Raw genomic sequence first — 25,793 nt, forward strand, 5'->3', positions numbered from 1 at the left:
CCCCATATACACAGTCTCTATTTTAACATTATGTTGTAACCTAAAACGACACTTAACACAATACGTAAGAGAATTAATACAGCATAACTTTCTAACATCACACATATAGTATTCATTGTAACATTTGAGAAAAGCCAATCATAAATATGCATTTTTCACCCTAACTGAACTGAGAATATCCACACTGGAACGCATCCAGGGATGGGTTTGACACAGAGCGCCATGACACCCTCTGTCCTCACGGTGGTGAAACTACAACTCCCAGCCTGCCCCGCGCGGCCCCGCCCTCACCGCGGGCCGCCGGTCCCGGCGGGCTTTGCGCGGCGCCACACAACAAAGATGGCGGCGGCCGCTGGCCCGTGGCTGTAGGGCCGGGCTGGGCGCGGTGAGTGGGGGGCTGTGGGGGGCTTTGAGGGGCTCCTGGCACGGGCTTGTTAGAGGGGCTTGGAATCTCTTGCCATGGGTTTATTAGTGGGATTTGGGATCTCCTGTCCTGGGTTTATTTAAAAGGGTTTGGTATCTCCTCTCACAGATTTATTAGAGAGGTTTGGGATCTCGTGTCATGGGTTATTAGAGCGTTTTGGCATCTTCTGCCATGGGCTTATTAGAGGGATGTGGGATCACTTGTCATGGGTTTTTTAAAAGGGTTTGGTATCTCCCGTCACAGATTTATTAGAGCGGTGTGGGATCTCCTGTCATGGGTTTTTTAAAAGGGTTCGGGACCTCCTGTCACAGATTTATTAGAGGGGTTTGGCCTCTCCTGTCATGAGTTTATTAAAAGGGTTTGGTATCTCCTATCACAGATTTATTAGAGGGGTTTGGGATCTCCTGTCATGGGTTTGTTACAGGGATTTGGGAACTTCTGCCATGAGTTTATTAGAGGGTTTTGGGAACCTCTGTCATCATGGTAGAGGGCTTTGGGAATCTTAGGGCTTTATTAGAAGGGTTTGGAATCTCCTGCCATGGGTTTTTTGAAAGGGTTTGGGCTCTGCTCTCTTAGGTTTATTAGAGGGGTTTGGGAGCTCCTGCTGTGGATTTATTACAGAGGTTTGGGATCGTTTGTCATCTATACCTTAAGGGGTTTTGGAGATTTCCTGTCATGGATTTATTAGAGGGGTTTGGGAATCTCATTGGAGAGTTGTGGTTTATTAGAGGGATTTGTGGATCTCTTCTCATGGAAGTATTAGAGAATTTTGTGTTCTCCTGTCATGCATTTATTAAAGAGGTTTTGGGCTCTCTTGCCATGGATTTATTCCAGGATTTTTGTTTCTCCTGCCATGGATTCACTCCAGCCTTAGGCCCTGTGCTCTGAGCTGTCCCTGGGCCATCCAGAATCCCTTCCAGCTGCTATTCTTGTGTGGTTTTTAAGGGAAGGAGGATCCAGAAATAAGGAGCGAGGGAGGATTTGGCACTCAAGTGCCTCTCCAGAGTAGTGGGTGGGTGGTGTCTCCTGGATATGGCTCTTTTTTGGGACAAACCATCCACTCAGGAGCTGCTGGGAGGAGATTCAACGAGAAGAAGAATCTAAAGCACAACAGGCCTGACTGGAAACAGGAATGAGGGTTGGAAGGCAGCTTGGATTGAGTGCCAAGCCCAGGAATTCCATCCAGCAGCCTGGGAAGAGGGCCTTTACAGAGATTTTAAGGCAGTCAAGAGTTGCATTCAGAGAAAGAAAAGCTGATGCAAAGTGATTTATTTGCTATTTATGTTCATTAGGAAGGTGAAACTTTAAAATTTTTCTGCTTTAATGTCTCTGATGAAGGAGTGCCAGGGATTTGGAGGAGGTGGATAAGGATAATCCAAGGTAGGGGATAGTTCACTTGTAGGAATAAATAACAGCTTTGTGCAAAATGGAATTGTGGTGGGCTTGATTCTGGTGAAAAGACTGCTCAGACCTGTGGTAACAGAAATGCTTTTAATTCACCCTGGTTTTGTTACATTAATTTACACTTTTACATGGGTTTATATTTAGAATGATCAGAATAAGGTGGAAAAAAAGCCCCAAACAAATTCGTCTGTCCAGGCTTCCAGGTTTATCTTGGAGGATTTGAGACCAATGGGTTCAACTGCATTTTTTATAGTAAATACTTATTGTATCTTTTTAAAAGACTCTTCTGCCTTCACAATGTTTGGGGACTTATTTGAAGAGGATTTTTCCTTTATTTCCAACAATCATTATGGGAAAGGGAAGAAATCAAAGCCCAGAGTGTCTGAGCCTCCAGCTCCCAGGGATTTCACCAACCTCAGTGGAATCAAAAATCAGGGTGGGACCTGCTACCTCAATTCCCTTCTGCAGACTCTGCTTTTCACGCCTGAATTTAGAGGTGAGATGCTCAAAACCTTCTTAAAATAATGTTGGGATTGCTATTTTAGTGAGACTTGCCCTCCTGGTTATTTATTTAAGAAACATAGTGAACTCAGGTGATTTTGGAGCACAGTTCACTTTAAATAAATTATTGCAGAATAAAATCATAGTGTTTGACATTAAAAGACATTAAATTTTTAAAGAGGGGATGTTGTCTTTTTAAGTAATAATTTTTTACCAATTGCAGAGGCTTTGTTCTCCCTGGGACCTGAAGAACTTGGCACTCTGGATGACACCAGGAAACCAGATGCAAAGGTGTTGGGAATTTTCCTGTTCATCATTGTCCAATGCTGATTTGGAGGAATATGGCTGCAGTTCATGTGAAACTTAAGAAAATGAGTGAAAATCTAAATTTGATACTGAGAGGCAGTTTGGTCTGGCTGATACTGGATTTTTCACACCATTCTAAGCTTTCATTGCCTTAAGGTTTTACTTCAGAAATCAGATATGGAGTCTGTTTCTGCTGAGGTGTTCTCCCTCCCACCTCATTCCACCCCACCACCAAGCCCTTTGGGAGAGCTGGAGAGGGACTGGGGACAAGGCATGGAGGGACAGGACACAGGGAATGGCTTCCACTTCCAGAGGGCAGGGATGGGTGGGATATTGGGAAGGAATTGTTCCCTGGGAGGGTGGGGAGGGGCTGGGATGGAAATCCCAGAGCAGCTGTGGTTGCCCCTGGATCCCTGGAAGTGTCCAAGGCCAAGCTGGACTTTGGGGCTTTGAGCAGCCTGGGATGGTGGGAGGTATCCCTGCCCATAGCAGGTGTGGAATGGAATGGACTTTGAGGTCCTTCCCAACCCAAACCGTTCCACTTGGCTGTGTAAGGTGAGGCACTGTAGATTTTTGTGAACCAAGTCCGGCTGCTTGGTGTGAACTGAGGAATGCATGTTACTAACGGGGTAGTTTATCCCCGGCTTTGTGGTAAGTAGCCTCTGTTTCTGCTGGAATGGCTGCTGTGAAGGCTGTGTCTGATGTGCTGGCTCTGTTCCCTTGCTGGTGCTGCCAGGTTCGGATCATCCCGCTGCAGCTGCAGCGCTTGTTTGCTCAGCTCCTGCTCCTGGACCAGCAGGCTGCATCCACCACAGACCTCACCGAGAGCTTCGGCTGGAGCGGCCACGAGGTGCCAGTTGCCATCCCCACACACTTCTCCCTGGATACAGATGGGTTCTGCAAGTCTGACACTTAGGAAATACCTTAAAATCTTTCAGGCTGCAGAGATGACATTGAATTGGGTCAGCTCTTGGTGTATCTTGTTGGATCTCCATGTGGAGTCCATGGCAGTTGTTTACAGGGAGGAACAGAAGATGGTTGTTCTCTTAGATACAATTCCAGTTGCTTTTCCTTTGTCTTTACAGGAGTGTTTTTCCAACAGGCTCAGATTGTTAGGTTCTTACCCAAGTTGAACCGTGTCAGTCAGAGATTAATCTAAATCTAGGGAATGGCTTCAAATTGACAGAGAGCAGGTGTAAATGGAATATTGGGAAGGAATTGTTCCCTGGGAGGGTGGGCAGGCCCTGGCACACAGTGACCAGAGCATCTGTGGCTGCCCCTGGATCCCTGGCAGTGCCCAAGGCCAGGTTGGACACTGGGGCTGGGAGCAGCCTGGGCCAGTGGAAGGTGTCCCTGCCCATGGTAGGGGTGGAACAAAATGATCCTTAAGGTCCTTCCAACCCAAACCAATTCTGTGATTCTACCCAAGTGAAAGTGTCTTAGGTTGTAGCATAACCTAATTAACAATAATAGATGTACTTTAGTACTCAAGGAGTAAATATATGAGTAGTCATTGAGACTCTAGAACACTTGGTATGCTATTTTTAAGCCACAAGCCAAGTGCAGCAGTGTTTCATTCCATCCTGTTTGGGTTTCCCTCCTTGCAGGAGATGAGGCAGCATGATGTGCAGGAATTGAACAGGATCCTCTTCAGTGCTCTGGAGACTTCTCTGGTGGGGACATCAGGCCATGACCTCATCAACCGCCTGTACCATGGCATTGTTGTCAACCAGATCGTCTGTAAGGAGTGCAAGAACGTCAGTGAGAGACAGGTAAAGCTAGGGATCTTCCATTGGGATTTACTTCAGGCTGTTGACTTTTAATGTTATTGTTTCTAAAGTCCAAAAAATAACGTCATCCTTGTTGAGTGCCGTGTTGAATCCAGGTAGTGAGTGTTGGACTTCAGGTCTTGGGCTGCATTTTCTAAGAGAGGTAAAAAACCCAAATGTTTTGCGTCTTCTGAGTTCACAAACCCTGCCTTTAATAGATGTAGTTATCACAGAGTGCAGTGAGGTAACAGCAAAACATACCTTGACAGTCTTTTATGCTCTTTGTAATTTAATTTTGTAATTAAATTTATTTTTGTAATTTTTGTAATTAAATTTCTTTGTAATTTAATTTTAATTTTATGCTCTTTGTAATTTAATTTTATGCTCTTTGTAATTTAAAAAAATCAGTTTTTAAAAATAAATTTCTGTGACTGTGTGAGGTATTTTTGCCCATCACTGTGATGAACAGGATGGGTATCTTTCTAATCACCATAAACTTGCACCCCTCAGCACCTCTTTTTTTCTTGTTCTTTCTGCACAGGAAGATTTCTTAGACCTCACAGTGGCAGTGAAAGGTGTGGCTGGCTTGGAAGAGGCCCTGTGGAACATGTACGTGGAGGAAGAATACTTTGAGAATGACAACTTGTATCGATGTGGAGCCTGTGATAAACTGGTTGAAGCTTCGAAGGTAATACCTTGGGGTGGGATGATGTAGGGTTAGTTGGGATGTTAGGAAAAAATTCTTCCTTGTGAGGTTGGGGAGGCCCTGGCACAGGGTGCCAGAGAAGCTGTGGCTGGCCCTGGATCCCTGGAAGTGTCCAAGGCTGGGTTTGGAGCACCCTGGGATAGTGGAACCTGTCTCTGCCCACAGCAGTAGGTGGCACTGGATGGGCTTTAAGGTCCCTTCCAACCCAAACCATCCTGGTGTTCTATGAAACCTCAGCAGGGATGTCAAGAAAATCTCCTGTGGCTCATGTCCCGAATGTTATTGCAGTTTTTGTCCCTAACATGGAGGAGTGTGGTATAATTTGGAGAGTATTGACACATTCAAAACACCTCTGCTGCACCTTGCTCTGTGCATTCTGGAGGATTGGCTAAAAGATAAGTTAGACCACAAAATAAAAATATGCAATGCGAGAAATCATGGAAACTCACTTCTGGAGAGCCCAAATGAGAGAGAAGAGCAATGGGTGGCTGTTGCTCTGTTTTTGTGGGGGGAAGCAGACTCAGGCTGTTTTTGCCCTCTGCCCTTGTCACAGCAGCAGAGCTCCTTGGTCTCCTGCAGGATGGGTGAAATCCAAACTCTGCAGCCCTCTGGATGTGGCGGGAGTCGTTCAAAGGGAAGCGTAGGTCAGGCCAGGTTAATCAGTGACTTGGGAGTTCAGGAGCTTTCAGCAGTGCCTCACATGTCTTGTTGCAAGGGTTGGCTGGAGTTTAACTGGGCTGGGTTCAAAGCAGTACAGGGCTAAGTTGTCTGCCTCTCACAAGTGCTCATCCATGTAGGAGGAGAGTGGGAACTCTGAATTTTGGTAGGAAATCACAGAGCTGGGGGTTGCCAGGTTGTGGATGCAAATGGAATTCCTAATTCAGGGGATTTCTTAAACCCTGTATGTGTTCTGTTATGGCTCTGCCAGTGGAGAGGAGAAGGGAGACATTGGAAAGGCTCAGAAATGTGGCCATGGAACTTACACCTGTCACAGGTGGTACAAGATGGTTGGTTTTACTTCTCATGAAGGTTCTTGATGGGCTCACCCATCTAGTGGTTGGATCTGGATTAATCTGGGATCATTAAAATGGATTATCCTGGCTTTCCTGCCTGAAGTGTGCTCCCCTGTAGAAATGAGGGAGACTTTACCTCCTGGCTGTTCTGTGACTGCCTGCACAGAGCCCATGGGCTATGGAAATGCCATTACTGGCTGGAATTTCACCAATGTCCTTTATTTGTGGCAGGATCAAGTTTGGGACTGGTGATCACCAGTCAAGGAGGATGTGGGGCTCAACAGGGGGAGATGATCTGGGTCACTTTTAGGTTGAGTAGTTGGAAGGGAAATTGAGAATTAGTGAAGTAATTTCAAAAATGAGGGCACTGATTTTGTCTCTGGTGGTAACAAAGCTTTGGTGGAAAGGGATTTGACTACAGCAAGGTGGAAGCACAGTTTTGTTCTGAGTCTCTGCTTAAAGTGTTTTTTAAATCCCTTCTCAGTCTGCTAAGCTACGCAAGCTGCCTCCCTTCCTCACCATTTCCCTCCTGAGGTTCAACTTTGACTTTGAGAAGTGTGAGAGGTACAAGGAAACGAGCTGCTACACATTCCCCATCCAAATCAACCTGAGGCCTTTCTGTGAGCAGGTGGGCACTGTTAACGTTTGTTAAAAGTTTCTGTATACTCAGCAGAGAACCCACAGCTCAAGGTTATCTTTTTCTTGCATTTTGTCACGTATTTGAGTAACTTTGGTGTCCTCCTCCACTTCTGAACTGAGCTATCTTGTAGCTATGAGGGGTAAGGGTAAAATAATTACCCAAAAGTTATCTAACCTTTCCTTGACAGGAAGATCATTATCTGGAAATGGAAATTAAAATTTATTTTTGTGTGGTTATTCTCTGAGTGCATCATGCGTAAATTAAGCTATATGTGCTTTAGGAGCCTGTATTTATTCAATTTTTCTCAGGAATCTCTGCATTCATAAATATGTTTCTGGTTATAGACTGAGCTATGCCATGGCTTGATGACAAATTTTGATTCTTAAACAGCACAACAGAGCCACTCTTATGGAACAGACATTTTTTCTTCTTGAAGTGTTGCAATGCAAGCTTTGGAAATTTCTCAGTGTTAGAATTTGAGGAAACCTTTTTCCCCTTCCCCAGTTTTAGAGTTTCTAAGAGTTGCTTCTTTTCTCTCTCCTCTTTTAAAGAAAATAAGCTTTGTTGTGAACAAACATTGAAATTGAAAATATTTTGATTTTCCAGTATGGTTCAGAATCCTGTTTGTTTAATGACACAGATTGCTCGGGGAAGCTGTGGCTGCCCCATCCCTGGAAGTCTCCAAGGCCAGCTTGGACAGGACTTGGAGCCACCTGGGCTAGTGGAAGGTTGTCCCTTCCCCTGGCAGGAACTCAGATGAATTTTAAGGTCCCTCCAGCCCAACCATTTCTGAGATTTTACGATTTATCAGCCTGTGCCTTGCTCTGTGGCTTGTGCCAGTCCTTCCTTGTGTCCCCAGTCCTCAAAGGTCATTTCAGTCTCTGCATGTGCAAACGCACACTGAGAAATCTCTGAAGTGATGCTAAAGGTATAAAGTTGTCCTTGTGTGAGAGACTGACCTCAGTTGGTGTTAAAATTATTGTTTTTCTTTTTAAAGACTGAAATGGATGATTCAGAGTACATGTATGAGCTCTTCTCTGTTATTATACACAAAGGTGGCTGCTATGGAGGGCACTATCATGTTTATATCAGAGATGTGGATGAATTAGGAAACTGGCAACTCCAAGTAAGTACTAAAGGCTTTTCTTCCTTGCTTTAGAGGTTGTACTTTTTAGAAAAGTATTAGGAGCTAGTGGGTGAATGTGGGTCCAAACTTAATATTTTAATGAGGCTTTGTGTGTCTTGCCTCATTGAGAAGGACAGTTTAACTGAATGTCCTTCACACTCCTAAACTGTGCATGATCATGTCTATTTGTGTGTGAAACCACAGTAATTTTGAGTGTCTTTCTTACCCAGGAAGAAGAGGATGGCCTGATTGAAGAGAAGGATTTAAGAGACACTGAGAATGCCAAAGAAACAGAAAATCCACTGGCAGTCTTAAAAGGGATTTTATCAGAGGTATGGTATGTAAGGAGTTCATTGCTTTGTTTTTGGAGCTAGGGAACTTGCAGGGGGTTGCTGTTTGTGAGAGTGGACAGGCTTCAGGGTCCAGAGCTCTTCTGAGCTTGGTGTGAAACATTTAAAACTTGGCTTTAATATTAACAGTGGCTCTTCATACAGACAGAGGTCCTTTTGGAGTATTTCTAAAGTTGCTCACCAAAGCTGATGCAAAAGGAATATCCAGAGTTGGAAGGGACTCACAAAGAGCATTGATCCAACTCCTGGCTCTGCACAGACACCCCACCAATCCCAGCTTGTCCATTCCTGAGACCATTGTCCTGGGAGTTCCTTGGGCTCTGGCAGCCTTGGAAATGTGCCCATTCCCTGGGGAGCCTGGGCAGTGCCCAGCACCCTCTGAGGGAAGAACCTTTCTCTGATATCCAACCTAAACCTCCCTGACACAGCTCCAGATGATGCTACAGCAGCTTATTAAAAACCAGGAATGATTAAAGCACTTCCAAATTGGCTTCTTTGTGTTGACTGCTTGACTTTTGTAGCCTTTGTTACCTTAGTTTTTCATTTCTCTCAGGAAGAAGCTAAACAAATTCCCGTGGATCAATTAGGGCAGAAATTACTGGAGAAGAAAGGGGTGTCCTGGAATAAGAAATACAGAAAACAATATGGAGCATTACGAAAGGTAATCGCAGGTTTGCTAGTTTTGGCTTTAGATGGCTTTTATGATCATTTATATTATTATTGAATAGTCAGGAGTATGATAATTGAGAATATGGACCCTTGGATTATCATGTGCAAGGAGAGGTTTGTCATGTGAATTAGCAGGCTGGGGAACATAAGATTCCCAAGGAACTGTCTGCCTGAGACTTTGTGTATTTTTTTTTTTTCCAGTAAAACGATTTTCCAAATGGTTGCTGCATTTTATGATGTGTTAATGAAAATAGTTCATCGTTTGTGTTATAGATAGGTGGAACACTGATAATTGTTTTTTTTTGAAGGGAGCTACTTGCAATTTCCACAAGAAATATTTAAATGTAGATGTGAGGCTTTTACAGAGGCAAACTGAGAAAATAGGTGAGGGAACACCAGAAAATGAGAGTTGAATAAATGGGGTTTGTGTTTCACTTTGAGGACAATCAGGTAGAGCAGCTTAATGAAGTCTGCTCCACTTAAAATTTGGCACTTTCTTCATCCTGTCCTTGCTTCCGTTTCAGTATTTGCAGAATCATCCTCAGATATTCCAGCTGAGTCCTGATGGAAATAAGGTCGGCCTGAAGGAAACACACAAGCTCCTGTTCAAGCTGGATTCTCATGGACAAAATCTCCAAAGCCCTTCCCAGAAGAATGGTGTCCAGTGGAACTATGAGAAAAACCCCCCAAGGCCAAGGGCTGCTTCTGCTGGGTGCCACTGGTTTGATCTGAATGATTCCAAAGTACAGCCCATCAAGGAGAAGGATATTGAGAAGCAGTTTCAGGGTAAAGAGAGTGCCTACATGCTGTTCTACAGAAAAGCTCAGCTGAAGAGGCCCCCTGAAGGTATACAAAGCTCATCTGGAGATTCTGGGGGGCTTCCTGCTGACATTTTTTCTGGAGTGCTTTTTTGTCCTTTCCAAGCTTTATTTTCCCCAGTTTTCCTTATAATGATCATTTGAAAAAAGAGTTAAATGAAGATAAAAGGAGGTGGTGACCTGTTGACTGTCTGTAGCTGACTATTTTTTTTTTTTAGTGTGCTCCATAAATAATGGCAGAGCATCAAAAACAAGTTGTTGCTAATCGCGCTTATGTGTTAATTTCCCTTAAAGAAAGATTGATTGGAAGGAGTAAAAGCGTTTGTTCTTTATATCATCATGCAGTTGAGTTTTCAGTGATTATTGTACTGTAATGTCTCCTCTTGATAACTTTTCTTGTTTTCCAAACCACATTTTAAGCCTATATTTTTTGTTGCAGCATGTGGAAATCCAAGGTACCAAATTCCTGAGCACCTGCTGAATGAAATGAATGCTGCTAATACAGAGCTGCAAAAAAAGAGGTATATTGGTGTCACTGTACTCAAACAGCTTTTACCTGCAGAGCTCCCAAGGGATTGAAAAAGATTAAACCATTTCAGTTCTGACTCTGCTCAAGGAATTTCTATGTCAGAGGTTAATTGAATATCATTTTTATATCCATATTCTGCTGGTTCCCTGTCTTCCCTGTTAGTAGACAGCCTACAGAATTTCAAGAGAAACACACAGTTTCAAATTGTACCATTTTCTGGTGAAAATCACTGCAGTTATGGGAAGAGGGTGGAATGTAATATCTTAATTGTGTTTATAGAGGGAATTCTGCACCGGGGGAAGGGGGAAGGACTTGGTTAACATTGAATTTACAGATAAATGATATGCTCTGCCTTAAGAGTTAGTTGTGGTATTCGGGTTGGACAAAACTTTCCCTTGTGTTGAGGGACACAGGTGCTGGTACACCTGAATCACAGTTAAGATATCAAAATACAGACACAAGAGTGACAGTTCATGGGATATTTCACACAAGTCTGTGGCTGCCCCATTCCTGGAAGTGTCCAAGGCCACTTGGATGGGGCTTGGAGCAGCCTGGGGTAGGGGCAGGTGTCCCTACCTATGGCAGGGGTGGGACTGGATGAGCTTTAAGTCCTTCCCCACCCAAACTATCCTAGGATTCTGTTTCTGAGTGAATTCCACTCCTTTATGTTTTTTAAAGATTTGCTGCTACAGCTAGGGACAGGTATAAAGGAGGAGGGGATGTGACAGGGGATTTAGCCCTGAGGGGATCAGTTCCAGGACAGCTGCACAGAAATATCTGTTTGGTGTTAAATTCACCACTTTGTTGTGTTGTTCTCAAAAAGAGCTGAATGTGACTCGGCAAACAATGGCATTGATTTACATCTCCACCTGAGCTCCTGCTACAAGTTCCACAATGGGGCTTTGCATCCTTCACTTTCTTGCAAAGAGAGTGTAGTGGATTTGACTATTGACAGAAGGAAGACACTGGGAGACCTTCGTCAGGCAGTGTTACAGGTACCTGCTCTATCAAATCAACTCAAACTTCATTTTTTCTTGAGCCACTGCAACCTTTACAAATATATTTATGTGGCAATCTTTGTGTCAAGGCGAAATTTTCAACAGTAAATGGAGTTTGGGAGGCTAAAAATTTAATAGGAGTTTACTAAGAGGAAAGAGTGGTGTGGGGTCTGTTCTTGAAGCCATGAAATTGCTGGAATTTTAACTATGGCGACTTTAAAGTTCACATGAGCTAATTAATGATATTTGGGTATCATGTGTCTGGCCATGGTTTGACTCTGCAGAATTCCAGGCTTATTCTTAATATTTCATTTTGTGGCAGAGTTTTCTTTGTCCTTTCAAGGAGTCACCAGTTAAGTGGCACCAAGTGAGCTTGGGAGCCAGGCTGTGGCAGCTTTCAGCAGATTCTAATTATTGTGAGTGCTATGAGTTACTGCTCACTGTTATTTTACAGTGATAATTGTTCTGGTTATTTTTCCCAACTAGGTGTTGGAGTCTTGGGAAGGGGACATGGTTCTCAGCATGGCCAAGCCTTTGCCAGCAGGATTACATCTGTACCAGGTGCTTGATGGTAAGAGCACTGCATGCCAGACTTCCATGTTATTGCTGTATTTTGAGACTTGGCTGTGAAATCTTTGTTGTGAAATGCAGATCTTAAGCAAGCTAAGCACATTTGCTGACAAGAATGTATCAGTCTGTGTCTTGCCCTTGATTTGCCTGTGGATGTTTGCTTTCATAGGACTGGCCTATTAGGTGGAGGAGAGAAGAGAAGGAGCCAGGGTGACATCAAAGGAAAATGTTGGCTAGACTTTAGCTGAAGTAGGAATTTTGTAGAGGGAAATGCTCATATAAAGAGTTCATTAATTTATTAAGGGTACTTCAGGTTTTCAAATTGTCATTTTTGTCTCCAGCTTTGCTTTGTTAGGCAGTTCTAAGTGTTAGTCTTTAACAACTTATTCAGTAACTTTTAAATCTTATGTTCTCTGTGGTCAGCTTCAGAAAATCAATGTTGAACCAGAACATAAACCAGCTCTGCATGGTGTTGACTTGAAAATGGACACTCAGAGCTACTCTTAAGTATTCCTCCCCATGCTTGTACAGTTCTTTAAGTGTAGCGACTTTTAAAAACTTGCTGACCCTGTTTGTATGTCTTGTGAGGAGCAAGAACTTGATGATTTGCTCCTGTTTTTTAGGAGATGAGCTGACCCTGGATGGCATTGGGCTGGCTGATGGAGCAGACATCTTTGTCTGGAATGGAAAAGAGGTAAAGGAACTAAGCACTTCCTTCCTTGTCAGCTCTGAAGAGATAAGACTTTGCAAGGTCTACTAGAAATACTGTGCTGCTTTTGTAGTTTTCCACCTTCCTTTTAATATTGAGGCTTCTGCTTAACCTGGAAGTGGTTGTGAAGCGCAGCATTCTATTCTGTCTCTCTAGTGGAATAAAATACTACTTGTAAATTATTTTTATTGTAAAAGTATCCATTTTATATTGGATTTCTGAAAAAAAAAAAATACTCCAAACTAAACAAAACCACCCAAACATATAGTGAGGGAGCCTGTTTCATCTTGGTTTTATTTTTGTTATAATTTTTTCTATTGCAGCTTTTGTGTCATTAAATTTTCTTCAGCAAGGAGTTTAGGTTGAATTTAGGTTGAATATCAGGAAGATCAAGCTTTTAAAATGTAAAGTCACAATGTTCAGTCACATTTGGGCAATTCTTTAATGTCCTGAGGGGTTAAATTCCTGTGTCTTTTTTTTTTTTTTTTTTTTTTTTTTTTTTGCCAAGTGTCCACTGGTTTCCCAGTTGCTTACCATGGAATGGTTTGGGAAGGGACTTAAGGATCTCATTCCACCCCCTGCCATGGACAGGGACACCTTCCACTGTCCGAGGTTGCTTCAAGCCCTGTCCAGCCTGACCTTGGACACTTGCAGGGATGCAGGGGTAGCCACAGCTCCTCTGGATAACATTCTTCTCTCTCTTCCCATCACCTGTGGATTACTCTGGTTTTGTTCAGTGCAAATTTGGTCGAAGGAAGTTTGTCTGTGAGGGGAGAGTGTCCACTTTGATCTCAGTTTTCTCCCTGCCCAGTCTCTGCAGTATTTTCTGGATCAGCTCCCCATAAAGCTGGCATTCTTTCCTGCTTTCCCTCAGGTTGGAGGCACAAAAGTGCTGACAGGCCCTGAACATGAGCCCGTGGTGCTCAACGTGCTTCGCTTGGCCGAGCACAACGAAGGTGGCAAGGGGCAGCACTTCAGCGAGGTGCAGCACGTGTTCCCCTGCAGCACCAGCCTGGGGCAGCTGCACTCTGCCCTGGCTCCGGCCGGGGGCATCATCCTCAGGAACGGCTCAGGAGCAGACACAGAAGCCAAGAACTGGCAAGTTTTCCATGAGGAGGACATGAAGGAAACAATCCAAAGTGTTGGGCTCAGGGACGGGTGCTCTGTGCTGATCTTAGACAGCCATGACCAGAGGTAACGTTTTTGATTATGATTGTAATTAAACAAAAAAAGCAGTTTTGGCAAAACCTTTTAGTTCAAATTATACTAACAACAGATATTCTTGTAATTAATTATCACTTTAAGCTTACAAATACAAGTACTTTCATCTTAAGTTTTGGAAACCAGTTATTTATTAGCTATTAGATTTTTCTTGCCCTCAAAATGCAGCACCAGTCACAACCTTTGATTTGCACTTGTAAATGGGAATAAACCTGGTGTGAACAATCATATTCGGTGAATCCAAAGTTGCCACGGGCAAATTTGTGGTCTCATGACACTCTGTGCTCCCTGAGGCCTCTGCTCTGTGAGATGCCATCACTATAAACAACTTTGGCACCATCAGTTTATTTGGAGGCTGTGGTGGTGAGTGATGTAACCCTGCCAGTGTTTAGTTTTCCTGTCTCTGTCTTTGCACTGCTGATTCCCACAGCTTTGTCAACGTGGCAAGTGGGAATTTGACTGCTTTCACCTATGACATCAGCTGGCTCCAAGTGAAAAATTTCTGTGGGGTGGAAGAGGAGGCGAAACACGTTAAAATCACTGCCACTATTGAAACAGTAAGGACTCTGCTTTCCTGAACAGCCTGGCCACTGCACTTGGCCCAGCTCATTCGATGTAGCCTCAGGGATGAAGCTTTTCCCTGCTGAAATTAGTGTTGAGCTCAGAGTTAGAATCCCTGGGGTATTTGCAGGTAGCTTAAACCAGTGCAGTGTTTTAGTGTCAATGTCTTGGTTTGGAAGCACAGGTGTCTGCTAAGGGAGGCAGGAGCTTCCCCTGAAATGGAAAAATGTAGACCCCTTCCCTCTGAATTATAAATTTAAAATTAAGGGGGGCCTCTCAGGCAAAACTGTGGGAGCAGGAATAACAGTTCTTTATTAGGGAAGAAAATAAAAAATAAAATAAAATAAACAATGCAGTGAACCAAAACAACACTGACAGAGTCAGAATACAACCTGACACCCTGTTGGACAGGGTGTTGGTATTAGTCTAATTGGGAATTGTGGCTGCAGTCCTCCTGGAGTGTCAGATGTGGTTCTGTTGGAGTGGTGATCTTGTAGAAGAAGTGTAGTCTTCCTGCAGTGGAAGAGGCAGCTGTTCCTCTGGCCAATCCAGTGCAGGAAAAGTCGTGCTGGTATTCCTGAAACTCAAGATTATATCCAGGTAGGAGTGCTTGGCTCCTCCCTCAGGGCGGAGCATCTCACAATGGGATTTTACAGTTCTTATCAGTCATGCAGTGACATTCAATAGCACATTATCAGCAGATGTCTCCCCTGAGAGAGGACTGGTTGTGGAAGAGATAAGGAAAAACTGCCCACTTAACAGAAGACAACTGCCACACAGATAGCAAATGAATACATCTTGCTTCTTAATCTGGGACAGTCAAATACTTTTCTCTTTGGACCATCCTGTAAATGGAAGTTTGAGATGGTGTCAGTAGCCAGAGCTAAAAGAGAGGGGAAGAATTATCTTTGTGCACTGGCACTTGAACAAGCAGGGAGGGGTATTGGTGGCATTCCAGGCTGGAGGTGTTCATATCCCTTTTAACATTCCTGGTTTTTAGGTGATGTCAGATATCAAAATGAAAGCAATCCGGGAGTTTCAGCTGCAGGAGGAGCTGGGTACGTGTTCAGTTGCTTTATCAGTCTGCTAATGTTACAATTTACTGGCTTTTGAGTGGGTTTAGTGGAAGAATTTTCCTTTCAGTGTAAGAACTGAAAAAGCTGAGACTGTTGATGGAGCCTCAAGGAGTCTCTCTCCCGTTACATTTTGATGTCACAGAGGGAGACCTCTAAGATAAATCAGTTGTAATTAATCTTTAAGGTGTTACTTGTCTGAAATTCTGAGCCAAAGTCCTGTTTTATTCCTATTTGAATGACTTAATACTTCTCTTTTTCCTGCCCTTTTTGCTGCAGGAAACAAGAGCTGCCTTAGACCTGTTAGTGGTAATGGGAAACTTCTGTCTCCAGGTAAACTGATTTATTGAATCACTGTTCTGTAAGAAACTCACTGGGGAGATTTTGAGCCTCTATTTGTCCTTTCCTGAGAGAAGTTACCCACACATAACTCCACTGATTCCAGGCTTAACTGAATCAGCTGTGTGTGTGTGTGTGTGGGGAGTTTCATGTTTTAAAGTTAATTAACAGTACCAATACAAAGATAGGGGTTAAGCTGAAATGTCCAGCTTGGTTTTATTGCATGCATCCCTAATCCACCTGTGCTCCTGATGGACTCTGGGAGCTCTCCATGCCTTTGTTCTCCTCATAGGACATTCACAGATCTGCTGTCAGGGCTGAGCAAGCTCTCCAGAGAGCACTGAAGAGTTTTAGCTTGCTCTGAGGATGATGAAATTGATGTTCTTATTTGTCCTTCCTGAAGTGCCTGAGGATTACACAGTCAAGGAAGCAGAACTTAAGATGGGAAGCTTGCTTGGCCTGTGCCATGGGAAAGCTCCAACTTCCACTCAGGTACAGCAGTGTCAGGTGGGAGGAGCCTGGTGAATGGAGTTTCCTAAAGATAATAAAGGGAAAAAAAGGGGGGATATTGCCCTTGGAATGTGCAAGTTGTAAATATCACAGGATGCCAGAATGGTTTGTGTTGGAAGGGATCTTAAAGCTCATCCAATTCCACACCTTGCCTTGGGCAGGGACACCTTCTGCTATCCCAGGGTGCTCCAAGTCCTGTCCAACCTGGCCTTGATGTGCAGGGGGAGGAGGAGTAGTGGTGCATTTCTAGAGACCAGGTTAATGAGGGTCTGCTGATGGCCATAACTCAACTATCTTTGAGTGTCAGTTTTTGGTGCCATTTTAGTGCTTTTTGATGACATTCTTGCCACAGGAACTGTTCTTACACTTCCATATTTATTGTGATAGTTTGCTTTTGGATTTTCAGCTCTTCCTGTACTTCATGGTTGGGAGTGACCAAAACTGCAGCCCTGAGATGGAGATAGTTGTGGAGGAGACTGCCTCTGTCAAAGAGGTAAGACTGGCTGCTCCCACAGCTCTTCTCCCAAGCTCCTGAACAACATTCCTTGCACAGACCTGGAGGCAGTGGAGTTGGGAAGAGCCATGCACAGAGTGAAGGCAACTCTGGTGCTACCAGTCCAGTTGAATTTGCAGCTTTGATTTTTTTTTTTTTTTTTAAGGTGCATCTGCAAACTCTGGGGCAGAATTTGTTCAAGTAAAGGAACAAATTGACAGTGCATGTTTAATTTTTTACTGACTCAGCTGATGTGGTGAATTTTTTTACCTGAAAACCATCTCATCCACGAAGGGTTTAATATATAGCCCAAATACATCTTGTCTATCTAATTATACTGTTCTAAGAATTGACCAGCAATCGGTCATTCTTTATGTCAGAAAATTCTAACATAAGTTTGCTGAAAAATTTATTTCCTAGCCTCAGCATTGACACAACTCTCATCCTGTGTTTCTTCTTTCAGTGTCTCAATTTAATGCTGGAGAAATCAGGATTATCAGGTTAGTTGTGTTGTTATTTACATTTTTTATAGAATTTTTACTATTTTTAAGATAAGTTTTCCTATCCTAAACCTTGTAAGTTTTTCAGTAATCTGTGTTATTGTAATGGGAGGAGGGGAAAGAATGCTAAACATGAAGTTTTTATAATATTGTTCTTATTTGAAAGAGCTTGTGATATATTCAAATGATAATTTGACACGTGAGAATTCCTTCTCTGAAACCAGGGAAAATAATTAGATAGGTGAGGAAGGGAGATCTGTGCAAATAAAAGATTATTTTCATACAGCAAAAGGTCTGGGGAAGATGAAAGTGATAATTCATTTAGCCAGAGTTGTGTTTAAAAAGCAAATAAAAATAAAGAAGAAATTAAAAAGGACTCTTGACACTTGTTAGGAGTTTTGTAATATTTTCCTACACTGGTGTTATTGACTGATTAGTTTTCTGCGTGTGTCTTTTTTGGTTTTGGTAGGTGACAACTGGCATTTGAGAAGGCTTGACTGGTGCTACGAGGCAGGGGAAGCATTAAGTCAGCAAGTAAGAGGAGCCTGTTTAAGCCATCAGTTCTTTGCTCCCTGGAGAGAATGGCAGCTGTGGGCTGACAGGGATCCTGTGCTTTCTCTTCCTGCAGAATGCCACCCTGAAGGAACTCAATGTTTGCAGAGGAGACACTTTGGTTATAACTGAAGGAAAGCTTCCAGAAAAGGTAAAAGGAGAGTGGGAAATATCTGGAGACTTGGAATCCCACAGTGGTTTGGGTTGGGAGGGACCTTAAAGCCCATCCAGTGCCACCCTGCCATGGCAGGGACACCTTCCACTATCCCAGATTGCTCCAAGTGCTGTCCAACCTGGCCCTGAACAGGTTGTCTCTCAGAATTATAGCATCATTATTTTTGCACCACCACCATGTTCCCCACTAAATCACATCCCCAGTTGCCACATCCACAAATTCTTTGGATGCTTCCAGGAGTGGTGACTCCACCCTGGGTGGCCTTTTCCAAAAGCTTAGTTTAAACAAATCTTTTCTATCTTCCTGTATAAAGGTGAAATTTTACCTTATCTGCACACAACATTTGAGGAGCCACCTGGTATTTTCTGTTCCAGGGTTTCCTGAAAATCCCTATCTGGTGGCTGAAGCCTTCAAGCCATAAGAAACACGGAGAGAATGCACAAGACCAGGTGAATGGGATCACCTGGAAGATGGAGGCTTTGCAGGTGTCTGCTGCAGCAGGTGAGCTTGGCCAAGCTTTGAAAGGAATCATCTGTGGTTGCTCTTTAAGTCAAACCCAAATTTTAATCCAAAGCTTGAAAACCCTTCTGAAACCTAGGAAGGGCTGCATGAATTGCATCAAGGTTATGGTGAAAGGACCACTCAGGAGACAGATGCAGTTTGGACATAAATGCTGGGTAATCCTGTTGTAGAGATGTTCCTCAAATGGATTGACTCAAAACACCACTACATTTTGTAGCAGGGTCTCTTTATTTGTCAGTCTCTGTACTGAAGGCAGCGACAGCAGTGTAAAGCATCTCCTTCATGAGCACAGATGTGATTTGCTTCAAATGCCCGACTCCTGAAGGCACAGTGAATTCCCTTCAGGCTGCATTGTTTTTTGGGAAGCTGTAAAATGAAGGATGGGTAAAATTTGCATAGTATCAAAGACCTTAAATGCAGTGTCTTTGAAAAACTGTTTGCCCTCCTGAAGGTCAAATCCGAAACCAGCCAGGGCAGCAAAACCAAGTGAGGGTTGAGAAGGGAGAATAAAATGAAGTGAAAATAAGAGAATTAGAAAATAGGGAACAAATTGATTTTTCATTTTTTAATAAAAGTAATATTTCTCTGGTGCTGAGTTGTGCTGCAGGGCAGGACTACTCCCTTTGTAGCAGTTTTCTTTGCATTTTTCTCCTTCTGCCTCAAACTTGAGTTTCACTTTTTTCCCTGTTGATTCCAGTAGTGGAGCCAAGAGCAATTTAGCTTTGCTTGCAGTAGCTTTAATTAGTAACTAACACTGTTTATCAGTGGCAATAACTGCTCCTAGTTCTGAAATTCTCAGTATAGGATCTGTATAGGAGCTGTTTGGAATCGCCAGGATATATTTTGTATGCTGGATATGGCCATGGCAGGGGGTTGGAATGAGGTGACCTTTAAGGTCCCTTCCAACTCAAACCAGTCTGGGATTCCTGGGTTTTCTTAGTGGACTCCAGACTCCTTCTCTAAGTGAAATGTGATCATGAAGTGACTTATCTCTCAGGACTATACAAATCATGTTTACTCTTCTGTTATTTGTTTCTTCCTCCTCCCTCTCCCCCCTCTTCAAAGCTCCAGCAGAACCTACCCACCCAGGTTTGGATCTCTGTTATGCTGGCAGGATAGAGATAGCAGGAGAGGCCTCTCTGGAAGATCTGAAGATGCAGGTTAGATGTTCTCCTGTGTTGGCCTGTGCAGCAGTGCTGTGATGACTCGAGCTCTATTAACAGCTCTTTTTTATTTCCTTTTCCCCTGTCTCCAGTCTGTTGTGCCATGGTGTTTATGCCATGGTTACTGGTAAGTACTGAGGGGCAGCTGGAGCACGTAGCTCAGACACTTCCTTAGTGTCCCTGCTGTCCCTATCCTCCCTGTCACATGTCCTGGCCTGATGGAGCCTTGTTGCAAATCAGCTGAAGCTCTGCCTGGCAGCTTTTGTCTTTATTCCAGTGTAAATCTCTCCATGGGAAGCACACACATAACAAGCACCTCCTAAAAAGCCACTTTGCCATTTCCATATTGTTCCCATATTAGTTTTCTGCATTTTTTTTTTTAATTTTATTTTTATTTTTTTTTAATATCTGTATGTGGAATCTGATGAATGAAGAATTGCTTTGGAGTACACAGGTTTGTCAGCCAGGAAGGTCTGGCTCATTTTTTTTTGGCCAGAAACTAAAATACCTTTGTATGGGTTTAATACACTAAAAACCAAACCAAGCAAAACACCCCAAAAGAAGAAACTAAACCCAAAACCCACCCCAAACTCACAAAAATATATAACTCAGTCCTATCAAAAGGCTCTGTGTGGTTTAAGCAGTGATTATTCTACTTGAACTGCATGGGGAAGGATCTCTCACCTGATTCTGCTCCATACCAATACCTATTTTTTGCGTATGACTTCAGTTTTGGGCTCTGCCAGGCTACTGCTATGGAGAGCTGTTTGCAGCTTGATCAAGGAGAACTGGCTGAGCATGGGAAGTGTTGTGTCCTTGGGAAGGGCTTAGAGGAGCTCAGTATTTGGCCGGAGACTGGGACAATGATTGCAACAGTCTCATTCCCTCCCAGTTGTTCAAATTTTGGTTAAAAAAAGAAATTGGGTACTTTGGAAATGGGAGTTGAGAATTCTTGAGAGGGAAGGAAATCCAACTCCCTTTGAAGTTGAGAAGTGAGTATTTTGCTCATAACCTCAAGCAACAGCTGGTATGGAATAAATCTCAATGCCTTGCCCTCTTTTTTTAGAGTTAATCCAGTGGTTTTCTATTTTTCCAGGGAGACTGGCTGCTAAATTATTGACACTGTATTTCTGTTTTTCAGGTTCTGACCTTACCCTGCTGCCAGGAGCAGGTTGTGCCCCTGCCCTCATTCCTCAGAGCTTGGACAGTGGACAGCAGACGCCCTGGGAATCTCCTACGGGACAACAAGAGGACACTCAGGTGGGTTTCCTGGGCAATGTGCAACAGGCTGGATCTGGCATGGGCTGTGGGAGATTGATCAGCCCAGTCTGGGCTGGAAAGGATTTTAAAGATCAGCAGTCCCACCCTTGCCATGGGCAGGGACACCATCCACTGTCCCAGGCTGCTCCAAACCCCAGTGTCCAACCTGGCCTTGGACACTCCCAGGGATCCAGGGGCAGCCACAGCTGCTCTGGGCACTCTGTGCCAGAGCCTCACTGCCCTCACAGGGAGGAATTTTTCCCAATATCCCATCTATCCCTGCCCTCTGGCAATGGGAAAGCCATTCCCCTTCGTTCTGTCCCTCCATCCTTTGTTCCAGTCCCTCTTCAGCTTCCCTGGAGACTTCTCAGGCACTGGAAGGGGCTCTGAGGTCTCCTTGGAGCTTTTCTCTCCTGCAGGTGACCACCCCCAGTTCTCCTAGCCCAGCTCCAGAGCCACGTAGACAATCTCTGTTCTGTTTTCAGTGACTACAGGCTGGGTGCCAGTGTGGAAATCTGCATAGAACCCTTGCAAGAAGAAGAGAATTTGGGGTAAGAGCTCAAGATCTTTATTTCTCTTGTTTCTTACAGCTCTGCACTTGAGGGAAGCCTTCACTGGAGCAGCTTTTGACTTCAAGGTTCTCAGGATGTGGGAAAACCTTGGAAGTTGTTAATTGTTTTCCACAAACAAAGTGAGGGAGGGCAGGAGGGGGGGAAAGCTGGGAATTCTGAAAACATGGCTCACAAGAATTTCCATTCTCTCATCCTGCTACCAGCCCCCACGAGCTGCTGCTGCGAGTCCAGATGGGAATACCAGGAGAGAGGGACTACTCCAGCTCCCGAGATTTGGTGTGGGATATCTCCAAGGAATGCACAGCCTGGGCTCTGAGGCAGAGAGTGGCTTCTCACTATTGTCTCCCTGTAGATAAAATTGAAATAGCCAAATACTTCCCTGAGAGATTTGAGTGGCTGCCATTATCTAGCTGGGTAAGATCTGGGGTGACAGAATCCAACAGTTGTTGGAGAGGAACACGTGTTGGTTTGGGCTGCAGTTCCTTAGGGATTGAATTTAAGGAGAATTCCAGACTCTTCTGCTTTGATTTTGTTCAGACACAGCAAATCTCGAAGAGGAAAAGGCGGAAAAAGCAGGCAAGTTTGCAGTCAGCACCTTACCACCTGAAGGATGGCGACATCATTGGGGTGAAGGTAAATTTCCCTGGGTTTAATTGTTGCACGAGCATCAGGTTTAGGCAATGTCCCCTTTGCAATGTCCCCTTCATTTCTGTCTAGTTTCCTTTCATCCTGCTGCATTTCTGGGAGTACTGGGATGTGGGTTTGGACACTGCATTGTGTTGATAGGAAATTTCTTGCTGCTACTGCTTTTCCTTTTTCTTGCCCTCATTTTTGACTTGTTTTTTTTACAAATTCTGAGTAAAATCCAAGGAAGTGCCCTTTCAAATTCACGTTATAGATACAAACTGTTACATATTATGGGTTACTGAACTATGACAGTTCTATTTTATGGTGTGAAAAGGAATTACCCAGCATTGAGCTCTGAGCTAGCAATCAGGTTTAGTTAGAAGGAAAGAACATTCTGCCTGGGCTTTAGAACAGTAGGAGAAAAATGTGATGTCCTGTCCTGTTGTTTTAGCCTATTGGAAGAAATACATCCCTGGAAGTGTTCCTGGCCAGGTTGGACAGGGCTTGGAGCAACCTGGGATAGTGGAAAGTGTCTCTGCCCATGGCGGGGGTGGGACTGGATGGTCTTCAATATCCCTCCCAACTCAAACCATTGCAATTCTAATGAACTTGTAATTAATCAGTGCAAAACTAGACAAAAGAAACAACCTGGAAATTTATCATGTCAGTTGAGGAACAGCTGGGAAATAGTTTGACCTTCTGACTTTGATCTCTCCAATCCTTTTTCATAACAGAACCTTCTCCTTGATGACACCAAGGACTTCAGCACCGTCAGGGACGACATTGGGAAAGAGAAGCAAAGGCAGCTGGCTCTGGAAAAGAGGAAAAGGTAGTGAACATTTAATTTCATTTTTCTTTAGAAATATGCAAAGTGCTTGCTGCTTTTCAGAGCAGCTCTGGCTGCCTCATCCTTGGAAGTGTCCACAGCCGGGTTGGGTTGGGGTTGGAGCAACTGAGATAGTGGGAAGGTGTCCCTGCCCATGGCAGGGGGTGGCACTGGGTGGTTCTTAAGGTCCCTTGAAATCCAAACCATTCCATGATTCAGCCTAATTGGATAATTTTTGAGGCCAGTGGTAGCTGGGTGCTGTCAGAGCACACAATTCCAGTAATCCTGCAGGGAGCACTTGGATAATTCAAACTCCTGGCTCTCAGTGTTCCTGCACTGAGCCTCATGGTTTTTCCTCCTGGAACACACTGTGGAGATGGAAAGTGAACCCTTGGCTGGCTTGGCCTTGCACAGCTTGCTGAAACTCAGAGTTCAGGCCAGGCTCACCCTGCTGAACATTAACCGGGTTATTTCTGTTTTCCAGTCGGCAGGAGCGTGTCCAGGATCCCCTTTTCCCTGACGAGAAGCTCCCCACGAAGCCCCGCAAACCAGAAGTGGCTCTTTCCATCAACGTGGGGGTTTTCAGATAGCACCAGGAGCTGCTCTGCCCACACCACCCTGTACTAACCTGGCCTGCAGGGCCTTGGCTCCAGCAGCAAGAGGGGCTTTCCCAAAGTGTCTTCAAGGATCCCTGAGGCACAAACTCTTGATTTTCTTCTGCTCTCTCTTGGGGAAGTGCTTTAAGGTCCCTTTCTCAGTGTGGTACTTACTCTCAGGCTGAGTAAATGCACTTTATGGAGGAGGAAAACGATTAATATATTGTATAACCCCTCAGTAACTCTTTTTTAACCACCCAAAATGCTTTGTTGGGTCAGATCTGACCTCCTGCTTCATCACTACTGAGATTTAATGCAGTCATAGTCATCTCTTTTTAGAATTTTTCCCTGGCTCTGGTCACTGAAGTTGCTGCTGATACCAGTATTTGCTTTACTCTCTTTATCTCTAAACCTAAGTCTGTAGGAGGTATAAGTCTGCTCATTCAGCCTTAAGAATAAAGGCAATGTGGAAATCTCTGAGCAAAGTGTAGGAAATGGGCTGAAAAAGAACAAGTCCAGCATCTGTCAAGATGTAAAACCTGGAGACATTTTGTGATATGGAACAACAGGGATGTAATCTTAGATTTTGAAGTTTCTGGCTTCAGTTGTTGCCCATAAACTTAATTTAGCATTTTCTAGGGCATTTTTGTCGTCCCTGAATTTCATTAAGATGGAAAACGGTTGGAAGAAATTGACAGATCCAATGCTTGATCTTCAGTGAGTTTTACTGTACTCAGGAAAAAGGCATTTATTTTCAGGGCTCCTCTTCAGAGGAATTTCCCTCATTTCTCATCTTTCCAGCTGTTCTGATACTCTCTTATATTGGAGAACCTGTTTCTCTTGGTGTCCTGAGCTGATTTTGAGCAGCTCAGTGAGCTGGGCTCCAGGTCAAAGGCTCTGAAGTATTAACTCCAAAGTGAGCCTGATTATCCTGAATTAAATCTGTGATTATGACAGGACAAAACACAAGTTTGCTTTTGGGGGTTGCAGTAAGTATTTGACCTATTTTCTGTATGTAGTAGGAGCTGCCAGTTGAGCAGATTTCCCAAATTTTGGCTAATGTAAGATTTTTCATGTACCTTTTATAGGTTAACACTACTACATTTGAGACAGCATAAAGATAAAATCTGACACTTTGCTAGCAGCTAAAAAAAAAAAAAAAGAAGTGAAAAGCACCATAAAGCACACAATTATATTATTTTTTATTTCTCTGCATATCTTTAGAATTCAGCAGGTACTCCTGTGCTTTTTGGGGCTGATACTCTGCAGAAGGGGCTGTTAACGTCCTCACTCACTTGGATCCTGAAATCCCAGTTTCATGGATACATTTTCTGCCTGAGGGGAGGGCAGTGGATGTTTTCCCATCTTAATTTGTGTCACCTTCTTTCCATATCAGGTGTTCTTGGGAGCCTGGGTTTACAGCAGGGGTCAGAGGTGCCGATTCCAAAGGTTTGTGTTCCCACATGGTTACAGTCCATTGGATTTATTTGCTGTCACTTCAGTTCCTCCGGTTCCTGCTGGAGAGCTGGACTGAGCTCAGCCTTCCTCTCTTGAATAACTCTGGTCTCTCCCTGAGAACACCAAGTTTAGAGAAATCAAAATGAAAATTAGAAGAGGGAATTTTGTGCCTTTGTTCAAGTGTAATGTAGCAGCACCTGCACTGAACGAATCTTGGATTATTTCTAATGTTGGCTCAAAATGAATTTTTTTTTTCTTCTTTGAAACTCTTGTGGGCCACTCCACATTGGGAGTTAATGGAAAACAGGGCTGGGGAGAGAAAGCACCTTTTAAAAATGGAGTCTTTGGCTCTGTGGGTTCTGATGGTTATTTGCAAAGCCTTGAAGAGCTTTCATCTTTATTTTTCAAGTGTTCTTCACAAAATTAAATGTCATTTTTATCTGCCTAGTTGGGTTATCTGTGGATGTCTCACTGGTTGAGAATGGCACAAACTGGTTTCTGACATGAGTATTAATCAGCATTCATCTTCCAACGTTCCTGAACCAACATTCCCAGCTCTGGGGGAGGTTTCCCCTTTCCTTGTGGCTGTTGTCTTTTCCTGAGGCTCCTGGTTTGGTCCTGGCTCAGGGCTCTGAGTGCAGGAGCAGCTTTGTTTTCGTCCTATGTTTCCAATCCCTGTGGGGAAAGCACTGAGGTTGGCAGGGAATGTTCCTCCATCAGGACACAATGCCACTCTGATGCCCTAGACTTATGAAAAGCCTTGGAATTTTTTTTATCCCAGTTTTAATGAGTTGTTTGGAGTGGTTATTTTGA

At 43.8% G+C, this 25,793-nt stretch overlaps 1 protein-coding gene across 7 annotated transcripts; it reads left to right on the forward strand.

The window, feature by feature from the left end:
- Positions 1 to 305: 305 nt before the first annotated feature.
- Positions 306 to 25,427, forward strand: USP40 (ubiquitin specific peptidase 40). 7 transcript variants are annotated; one of them, XM_021539617.2, is made up of 32 exons: positions 306 to 385; positions 2,109 to 2,324; positions 2,553 to 2,620; positions 3,372 to 3,485; positions 4,243 to 4,407; positions 4,946 to 5,092; positions 6,608 to 6,751; positions 7,761 to 7,889; positions 8,120 to 8,221; positions 8,793 to 8,900; positions 9,433 to 9,754; positions 10,166 to 10,247; positions 11,079 to 11,250; positions 11,740 to 11,824; positions 12,447 to 12,517; positions 13,407 to 13,726; positions 14,184 to 14,310; positions 15,315 to 15,372; positions 15,667 to 15,720; positions 16,130 to 16,218; positions 16,643 to 16,729; positions 17,193 to 17,229; positions 17,699 to 17,763; positions 17,858 to 17,932; positions 18,331 to 18,457; positions 19,544 to 19,638; positions 20,783 to 20,901; positions 21,387 to 21,452; positions 21,677 to 21,887; positions 22,011 to 22,106; positions 22,835 to 22,929; positions 23,411 to 25,427. In XM_021539617.2, the coding sequence occupies exons 2-32, from the start codon at positions 2,126 to 2,128 to the stop codon at positions 23,514 to 23,516; spliced, it is 3,735 nt and encodes a 1,244-aa protein (XP_021395292.2). In that variant the 5' UTR covers positions 306 to 385; positions 2,109 to 2,125; the 3' UTR covers positions 23,517 to 25,427. The 7 variants fall into 7 exon arrangements, with proteins under 7 accessions (XP_021395292.2, XP_021395293.2, XP_021395294.2 ...); XM_021539618.2 differs by having other exon boundaries at positions 19,553 to 19,638; XM_077785201.1 differs by having other exon boundaries at positions 334 to 385; positions 2,192 to 2,324.
- The last annotated feature ends 366 nt before the right edge of the window (positions 25,428 to 25,793 follow it).

Source organism: Lonchura striata, chromosome 8 (genome assembly GCF_046129695.1).
Source record: "Lonchura striata isolate bLonStr1 chromosome 8, bLonStr1.mat, whole genome shotgun sequence".
NCBI classification, from domain to species: domain Eukaryota; kingdom Metazoa; phylum Chordata; class Aves; order Passeriformes; family Estrildidae; genus Lonchura; species Lonchura striata.